Raw genomic sequence first — 9,643 nt, forward strand, 5'->3', positions numbered from 1 at the left:
CCTGATCCTATCCATGTGTACTCATAAGTAAGTTCTATGGTGTAACTGGACTTATTTCTAGATAGGTGTCTATACTTAGGGACATAGCTTAAACCCTGGAGTTAAAAGAAGCAGCAAGGATTCATGTCCCCCCCCTTAATGACATTTCTGTAATTACAGGTGATGAAAGTCATAAATACTTCTAATGAGCATGTCATTAGCATTGGAGCCAGTTTTAGTCCTGAAGCAGATTCTCATTTAGTCTGTATACAGAATGATGATGGAGCCTATCAGACACAAGCAAACAGTGCTACTGGACAGCCTAGGAAAAGTAAGTGTCTTCCGCAGTATTGTGTCCATTGGAGCACGTGGTCAGTTTTTTAGTCTGGTATGTGAGTGTCACGGACTGGCTGGACACTGTTTTTCTAGAACTTCATAAGTTGTGTGCATTTCTAGAATAACACAGAATGTAAATACCTACTCAAATTATGTTTAAAATACTTCTAAGTTTGTATGAGCAATTGACGTATATGATGTTTGTTTAGTTACAGGTGCAAGCTTTGTTGTGTTCAATGGAGCCCTAAAAACATCTTCTGGATTCCTTGCTAAATCTAGTATTGTTGAAGGTACGTAGTGTTTGTTTGTTTGTTTGTTTTGATTGTTGTTGTTTTTGCAGTCATGTCAGACGTGAAGGAGGAGTCCCTGAGACAGAGATGTATCAGCATTGTACTCATGTTCCCAAGAGTGTTGTATGGCTAAGTTGTTTTTTGCAAAAGTTCTGTAGCTCCATTGTATTTGTCACTAAAGTTGCCTTTGTGACATAAAAAACCAGAGTCCAATGCTGCATATCATATCCTCTGCACCTTCCCCCCCCCCCCCAATTCCCCTCTTCTGCTGAAGTTGTGAAGGAATTGTTTGTGCCAGGTGTCATGCTGGAGTAGTGATGCAGTGAGGGCATAATAGTGAATTAGAATCCTAAAAGGTACTCCCAAATGTCTAGCCTCCTTTGGATGCAGAAAAGCCACTACTATAGCAGTCCAGCCTTCTTGAATTGATGTAGGATACAGCTGAAGTGTGCTCCTTCCCTGTGCCCCTCACAACTGCTCCTTTTTCAGCTTTTCCACAGGTTTTTCTTTGCCAGCAGAATGGCTCTGCTGAAACATGTTCTGCAAGTGTATCATTATCATGGTGATGTGTTTGGTGTCCTACCATCAAAACTGGGCTTCAGCTGAATATTATACCCTGATGGATCTCAGGCACAAGATTTTGCCCATTGCTGTAATAAAATAATTTGGCTTTGTGTTTATTAAAGTAATTGTTTTTCTTATAGATGGAATAATGGTTCAAATAACTCCAGAGATTATGGATGGCTTGCGTCAAGCTTTAAGGGGGAAAAAGGACTTTAGAATTACGTGTGGCAAAGTCGACTCTGGAGATCTGAGGGAATATGTAGAAATTTGTTGGGTAGAAAATGAAGAAAAAACAAATGTGAGGTATGATGTTTTTACAAAAGTCAAAATGTGTGTTAATATTTTTCTGCAAAATGTCATCAGTTTTTAAAAAATAAAAGGTCTGACATTGACAACTATTTGCATAATCCTATATACAGAATTTTTTTCTAACATCTTTCGGCCATGCTCTATTTAAAAAATGAATTTATCTGAAGGTCTGTAGATTAGTCAGCCTCTCAGAGCTGCCCTATGAACACTTTAAATATTTTATGAATTTAGATATTATGGACATTTATTCTTTTTGTGGAAGCAAACATAAATAAGGAGGTGGAAGAGAAATATAGAAAATGTTAAGTTGCACAGTGAGACTGAATGTTTAGCAAAAGTGCTGTGTAGGAAATTTGGGTGATGACACAGTACTATTGCAACCGCCCTAGAACACGCACACATAACTGGTCACATGCTGCAGATCAGAGGAACCGTCCAGGAGTCCAGTTTGAACAAGGTGAATTCAGTATTTGATGTTTTTCCACTTGCAGCATTCTGTGGATTCAGAATTGGTGGTAAACAGTGACTTGAATTAAGTTTATTATTAAATACATTTCTATGTTGCCGCAGAACTGAAGTTCTCTAGGTAGCCTACGTAAAAAATTGTAAAAATTCTGAAAGAATAAAAACAGACAATTGCCTTTGCTCTTGTGTATTTTGGGTCCTTCTTGCAAGTTTCCCATAGGTATCTGGTTGGCCACTGTGAGAACAGGGTGCTGGACTAGGTGGGCCTTTGGCCTGAACCAGCAGCCTCTTCTGAATTCAACATTCCACTCAGCTAGTGCTTAAGCAGCTGCTTGGATTTCAGACTTAACATTTTTGGTCCATCCGATCTCAAATTCAGGATGGTTGACAGTAATAGATACAATTCTATATAATGTGACATGCTACATTAATTTCTATTTGGTCTGGCTTCCAGTAACATATTATGTAGGGAAAGAGTCTGACTAGTGCAATTAATGCAGTATTAACCTTGCTTCATAGAGTTACAAGCCCAATAGATGGGAAATCAATGGAAGGAGTTCCAAGCGAAAAAATTGTCCAAGAAGAATATTTTGAAATGGACAATAAACTTGTAAAGTGTACAGAAGTAAGTTAATGCTGCTGTTCTCAAAATAACAAATATTTGCTACAATATTAAATGAAGCTTTTGAAACATTGAAAGGTATCTGTGTGTGAAAGAGATACAAGATTGCTGAATTCTTCACGCTACATATCCTTACCCCCAATTCCCACCAGTGTTTCAAATGTTGATTATTTCTTTACTTTCGAAAGCTGTAAGTATATTTATGAAACATTGTCTCTTTCGTACTTAGTCCAGTTAAGTTACAGTTTATTTTCTGTATAAAATACCCTTATTAATCTTTATTAAAATAGTAATCCATTAGTTTACTTAATACATGAGATTTGTTATGTTTTTTCAGTTACTCAGGAAAACACCAGATTATTACTTGGCCATGAGACATGGAAGTTGCAACTTTTTTCAGCCACTAGTATTTTGACTGATGAAAGGCAGCACACCTGCCTTTTCACATTGTTCTGGAAGAACATATGCAAGGGATTCCCCCAGGCTTGTCTCACCAGGCACGAAGAGATCATTTTGTAGTGATCTCTACCTCATATGGAAGTGGATACCCAGGCAGGTTCTTCAGTATGATAGAGTGTGTGGTGTATGTAAAGAAAGACCAGCTGTTATTTGTATTGCTCTTCTTTATGGTTGTAAATCAGAAAATTTATTTTAAAAAAGAAAAAAGATTCTACCGTAATAAAACAAAAGCTGTTGGAAGGATATTTTATCCATTTACTCTTTCAGAGACATTTGTACTTGTCTCTTTTCAGGTTTGAGTACTTAAGAAGTGAGTAGATGTTGGGTCTGGGATATTTTTTAAAAAACACCACTCTAGAATCTTTGTAGGATAAGGATCATTTAGGTTCAGACATTGAATTCTTTTAGACTTATATTCCCTTTCAGCCCAATACTTTGGTTTATACTGGCTTTGCATCTACGCCATTGTTAGGCAAACTCTTGCTAATAGCAGCATAAATGTCTGAGTTAGGGAATGGGACAGATAGTCTGGGAATTAGGGGTGGGAGGAAGTACGACTTAGAGCTAACAGTTGGTATTGGCCTTTTGGGAAAGGCATTTGTTTCTGCTTCCATATTTCAAAATGTTAATCTGCATTTTGAATACATTTTTCTTCTCCAATAGTTGGATGATTTCACACATTTTGTTTTATTTTGTTTTTTAAATTCCTGCATCTATCTTGTCCCTTTGCAAATTCTAGTGAACACCATTGATCCAACACAGCTATCATTGAATGTTATCGCTGCTACAGTAGTCATTTTAATTTTAGCGAGAAAAAGTCTATTTAGGGAAGAAGTCACTATAGCTAACTGTTCTCTAATTACATTTCAGGTGTTCTATCTCTTAAAGGCCACTGAGGTATTCAGTCATGCTCATCAATTTGCTAAAGAAATTGCATTGGCTTCTTGTATGGCCCTTCGCCAACATCTCAAAACCCTGAAAAGTCATGGAATGAACAAGATAGGCCTGAGAGTCTCCATGGATACCGATAGGGTAACTTTTTAAAAGCTGCAGCTATATATCCATATATGTGATGCGCATATAGACATTTGGGAACTCTGTATTGAATATGCCCTATATGAACTTGGGAAAAATGGAACAAATGTTGTATATTAATGTCTTCATGTCAATTAATATCTGTTCTGATATAAATAACTCACCAGCATTCATTTGGATGAGATTTAAAACAGTCAAGTTCTTGCTGTACCAAAGCACTTGTTGCCTCATCTTAGAGATGAGGAACTTGCATCAGTGAGTGAAAAGACAGCCTGATATGGGCCAAAATGCATGGTAATTTTAATGACTGGGAGCTTGCATCTTCCCAGCCAGATGGGCAGGGTATAAATAAGAAATTATTATCATAAATAATATCATAAATAGTTGCAGCAGGTGTCACCGACCCTTTGGATCTGTGAACACATTTGGAATTTGATAGTATGCTGTGGGCACCACCCCTTCTGCTTGCTTATATCCCCCTACCCAGTGCTTTTTTTCAGGACGTACTCAAGGGTACGCAGTACTGGCATCTCTCACTCTCTCTTGATTTAAAAGTGTGACACTTACTGTAACAACTTCATGGTGAATACTGGCACCTTTTTTTGTAGAAAAAAAGCACTGCCCCATCCCTTCTGTCCTTATCCTCCCACTCCCTCCACCAGAGAGACAGAAAAAGAGAGCACACCCACTTTTTGATCTTTCAGAAGTAAAAGTTAGATAAGGTAGAATTAAAATAGATCCTCTTGAATTTCCATGATTTCACATAAGAGTCCCACCAAAAACCACCATCAAATTAAAATTAGACTGCACAATGAAAAAGAAACAGATCTGGTGCTTATCAGCACCACAAAAATATTGATCAAAAGCAGAAACCCTAATTGACCTTCATTTTTACAAAGTATGACAAACTTTGAGTCTGAGGGGATCGCTGGTAGATAATAAAGCTAATACTGTTACAGATACAGTCGTACCTTGGAAGTCGAACAAAATCCGTTCCGGAAGGCTGCTCGACTTCCAGAACGTTCAGAAACCAAAGTGCGGCTTCTGATTGGCTGCAGGAAGCTCCTGAAGCCAACTGGAAGCCCCGTCGGACGTTTGGCTTCCAAAAATAGTTCGCAAACCAGAACACACCTTGCGGAACTTAGTGGAATGGTTCTGGAAAGGTTGATTCCTTTGTTGTTATTTCTTTTTTAAATATTAAATTATGATTGTAAACTGCCTGAAGATTTTTGAATAGGATATATATCTAATTAATGTGTTGCTGTCTATATTGTTTGTTATGGTAAATCAAACACGTTTTTATTTTATTTTAGGTGGAATACCAGGCAGGATCTGGAGGCAAGCTTCTTCCCCAGCATTACCTAAATGATCTGGATAGTGCTTTGATCCCAGTGATTCATGGTGGGACATCAAATGCTACAAATCTACCAATGGAAATGGAATTAATATTTTTCATCACTGAATCTCTCTTAATATAACAGGCGTGTATGTTATACTGCAGTGGACTGAATTGCTAGCAGTGACCAATACCAAAGCAGTTAGATTACACTATGGATGAAATATTCAGGTTTTATTTTTTTAAAAGCCAATGATTTAGTAACACATCTTTAATAACATTTTACCTTTTTAAAATGTGAGCATGTTCCTCCTTAATGTCAACATGAAATATCATTTTAAAAACCTGACCATTATCTAACGTTCTGAAAGTTTACACTTAATACAGCCCAGTAAAAGGCAAGAAAGGATTAAAACTAGCTTGTGTGTGCAAAATACTGAAGGATATCCATCTATCATTTGCAGATGTTTTAGGTGGTTTTTTAAATTAGATACAAGTCTGATAGGCTATTCTTAAATAGTTTAGGGGTTGTTTGTTTGTTTGTTTGTTTGCTTGTTTTAAAAACGATAAGTGTAAGCTAAAGTGGGATATGTTTGAACAGATCAATATTACCTAGAAACACAGCATGTTTCTTACCATTGTAATAATTTTATAACTCTGATTTTTTTTTAAATGGTATGTTTTTGAAGTGTATAATGATGCACTTTTGCAAAATTTGTCAGCTCTCATGGAATTACTTTTTTGAATGGCTAACTTTGTTATATGTTTATAATGAATTTATTGAACATAAAGATGAATACCCTTTATATTAAATACCTAATCTTTTTTCTTCTATGCTCAGATGTACAGTTTCTTGGTTTTTCCAAGAATGAGTAAGAAGCCAGATGACCCTTAAAGTAGTCATCCTGTAGCGGTAAATCAGGCATAAAGCCTGTCTGTGCGCCATTCTCTGATTTTTGAGACCTCTTGGTATCCCTGTTTATTTTCAGGGAGAACAATGTATTAAGTGTGAATTTTCATGAACGGTTTCCTGTATACAGTACTTATTTTTATACTGGGGTATTTGCATTAAATAAGCATTTATATATGAGGATAATTGATATTAGTACCTGAGAACTCTAAATACATTTTGATAATGCCTGCATAATGTTCCTGTTTGTTATGCACAGAAGTAAATTGTGTGTGCCTATGTGTCTGTTTGATTAAAGTATTAGACTGAATTTATCGCATTCTAATTGTATCTAGATGCCTTCTTGACATTCACTGGGGTATATTTATGTTGTATCAAAATACAGCTTATAAACTAAAATGTTTGCCAGTTTATGTTATGGTGGCACAGGATTTTTGGAGACGTTGAGAAATTGGGGCCATTAGACTATTATCATTGAACCAATGCACTCCTTTCTATTCAGAATTAAAATTCTGTGGACAAGCTAAAGTTTACAGTAGCATTCATTATAATACCATATCTAGGTTCTTGTTTCAGTGAACAGAGGAAGACAGCTGCAGCAAAGAATGCTAAGTGTTTCAAATATTGACCCATCATATGTAACCATGGCTTGTACAACATTATATTGTGTAAAAGCAATTGTAACCCATTTTGTCATAATAGCTTTATGTTCTCTTGGAAATTGATCCTTTCAGTTTATAGATAACAAATAGCATTTTATAAACACTTGTTTTAGAACAATATTATTAGGCCTTATAAAATGTATAAATATTATTAAAATCTTCATGAATGAAGCTGACAAGTATTTAACAAATGACACAACAATATTTTAAAAGCCGTGATACATTGCTTAAAGGTCCCTTTCTTTCAGTTGCTTATTTAAGTTGAACTTTATCGGTTCCCAAATCTATTTAAAGTTCCTCAGAGTAACCATGAAGATTTCTGCCTCTGTTTTAAAAGTAAACATGTTAAGCTTATTGACTTTGGTACATTCTGGCCATAAAAAAAAAGTGTGTGTGGTCTTATTTATAGTATTACAGACCATGTACTTAAGATACAACTTGCTAAATAACCTGCTATAAGAAACCTGATTTTCAGTGTTCTTAAATGCACAGTAGAGAAATAAAGACTGGGATTTCAACTTATGTGTGCCCTAACTACTTCTGTTTGTGTTTCTCAGACAATATTCTCATGCTACATAGCAAGTTGCTTTAGAGGCAAATTGTGGGGGTTGAAAAAAGACAAGTAAAAATACCACCGAGAATGCCAGGTGCTTGGATATGCACAAAGTAGTTCTTCAGATATTGGCAAAATATGTGTGTTTCACATATTGAACAAATTGTCAATTGAGAAGGAAACTGGAGGTATTTCTGGTCCTGTTAGTCTTTAAGGGTTATCTGTACAATATTTCTAGAATAAAACACAGAAGTATTTTAAGATGTTTGTTGTGACACTTCACTACAATTAAGTTGAACTACTTGTCTTTTTATTATAATATCTAGCCACAATATCCTGAAGGGAAAACAACAAAAAATAGAATTTGAGCAAAATATGCTAATTCACATTAAAATGGTGTAATAAACAAGTATATTTTGTGTTTAATGCCTCAATAAGGTAAAATACAAATGCTATTGCACAAATTTAACTTTAATGATCTCTTATAAATCACTAGCAGCTTTTAGACTACCATTACTGTCATAGTACTAGAAACAATCTTACCCCCTTTCTTCCCTTTCCCCTTGGTACCACTGCTTGCTGACTCCGTCATCTTCCTCCTTTTTAAGTTCAGGCAATTGCCCGATCTATACTGCCTCTTCCTTTGAACATGATCATATAGGAGATGTTGTCTCTTTACACCAGCGATTTTTGTGCAAGTAATTTATGTCCCTTGAAGAATGATTTAATGTTATAAGATACATTGTGAAATTTATGCTCATACTTGTTCTTACCTGTTTTGTTTGTGTTGATAGACCTCAAGGGAATGAAAAAAATTGCATGTTTTTGTATTGTGAACCACCTTGTGATCCTCCGATGAAGGGTGTTTTTGAAATGTTGTTAATAATAATACCTTCATTCATGGCCATATCTTGCCGTTAGCTGCAGATCCTTTATTTATGCTTTAAGGTCCTTTTCTATTCCCGAGTATACTTTTGCTTACCTCCTCACATTTCCATTTCCCTACATCTTCTGCTTGGCTAGGGCTGCACCCACTGGCGGAGGAAGAGGAGTGCGGGGGGAGCACACCATCCCCAGCAATGCGATCCTGGTTGGGTGCCATCGCGGCTGCCTCCCACCCACGCTGGGCGCCATGCCCCCACAGGCGGTGTGCCACGCCCCCAAGACACGAGCATGAAACTCTACCACTGGCTGCGCCAATCAATCTTTATTGCCCTTTCCAAATAACTTCTCACAGCCTTATCTATTGGATTTGGCAGGCCTGTTAACCCTCCTCCCTATACTTAAACAAGTACAGTGGTACCTTGGTACTCGAACGGCTTGGCCCCCGAACGCCACAAGCCCAGAAGTGTTCAGGTTTGCGAACGTTTTCAGAAACCGGACATCCGATGCGGCTTCCGATTGAGTGCAGGAAGCTCCTACAGCCAACCAAAAGCCACACCTTGGTTTTTGAACGGTTTCGAGAGTCAAATGGACTCCCAGAACGGATTAAGTTTGAGAACCAAGGTACCACTAAATGTGTAGGGATTGGATGGGTAGCTCTCCTACAGTTGAAGGTGCCAGTCCTATCCTTCACTTCTATGCAAGTAATCCACTACACTAGCACTACTGCCTTCTAAGTGCTATCTGTGCCCTTCAGAATCCTGACAAAACTTGCTTGGAGTGGCTGTGTGTTTAATAGACCAAAGTGCAGCCCTTAACTTCTTGTCCCCCAAGCAGTAATGTCACTTGCTGTGTACTGCACTCCTGCCTGACTTTGTTTTAGAACTAAACTCTTATTGCTCTTGCTTTTGCAGGGTGCTTTTGTGCAGGTTGGCACTTAAAGGAAACATGTAGTAATACAGCTGTATGAGCAGCATTTTAAGGAGAAACATGTGATATATACTTTTAAATATCTTTGCTGCACCAAAGGTATTTGTGGGACACACTCTTAGGTGCTTGCATGGGTGTAGCCAGCATTTTTGTTGGGGAGGTGGGATCAGGCCTTTTGTTAGGGGGGGGAGAACCTGTTTGCTATTGGTTTTTATTGATTGGGGGGCAGCTGCCCCTCCCTGCTCCCCCTTGGCTGCGCCCATGGGTGCTTTGGGCTCCAAATAGAGCGTTACAGTTGTTCCAAAGATCTT

General features: G+C 37.5%; 1 protein-coding gene and 1 long non-coding RNA gene across 5 annotated transcripts in view; one reads left to right on the forward strand and one right to left on the reverse strand.

Moving 5' to 3' along the window:
• ZFYVE16 (zinc finger FYVE-type containing 16) overlaps positions 1–7,485 on the forward strand; it is a 30,463-nt gene extending 22,978 nt beyond the window's left edge. For all 4 annotated transcript variants that reach the window (XM_083577347.1, XM_083577349.1, XM_083577348.1 and 1 more), the window contains 6 exons: positions 160–310; positions 525–605; positions 1,310–1,472; positions 2,463–2,568; positions 3,895–4,056; positions 5,373–7,485. In XM_083577347.1, coding sequence (XP_083433473.1) covers positions 160–310; positions 525–605; positions 1,310–1,472; positions 2,463–2,568; positions 3,895–4,056; positions 5,373–5,537 — 828 coding nt within the window. In that variant the 3' untranslated portion in view covers positions 5,538–7,485. The remainder of the gene's footprint in view (positions 1–159; positions 311–524; positions 606–1,309; positions 1,473–2,462; positions 2,569–3,894; positions 4,057–5,372) is intronic.
• On the reverse strand, positions 5,652–9,493 carry LOC310745276. The gene is made up of 2 exons (XR_014540059.1): positions 9,445–9,493; positions 5,652–8,193 (listed from the first exon to the last, which is right to left on the reverse strand). It is a non-coding gene; the product is annotated as an uncharacterized lncRNA (long non-coding RNA).
• Between the last annotated feature and the right edge of the window lie 150 nt (positions 9,494–9,643).

This window comes from Podarcis filfolensis, assembly GCF_964270895.1.
Source record: "Podarcis filfolensis genome assembly, chromosome: 11".
NCBI lineage: Eukaryota > Metazoa > Chordata > Lepidosauria > Squamata > Lacertidae > Podarcis > Podarcis filfolensis.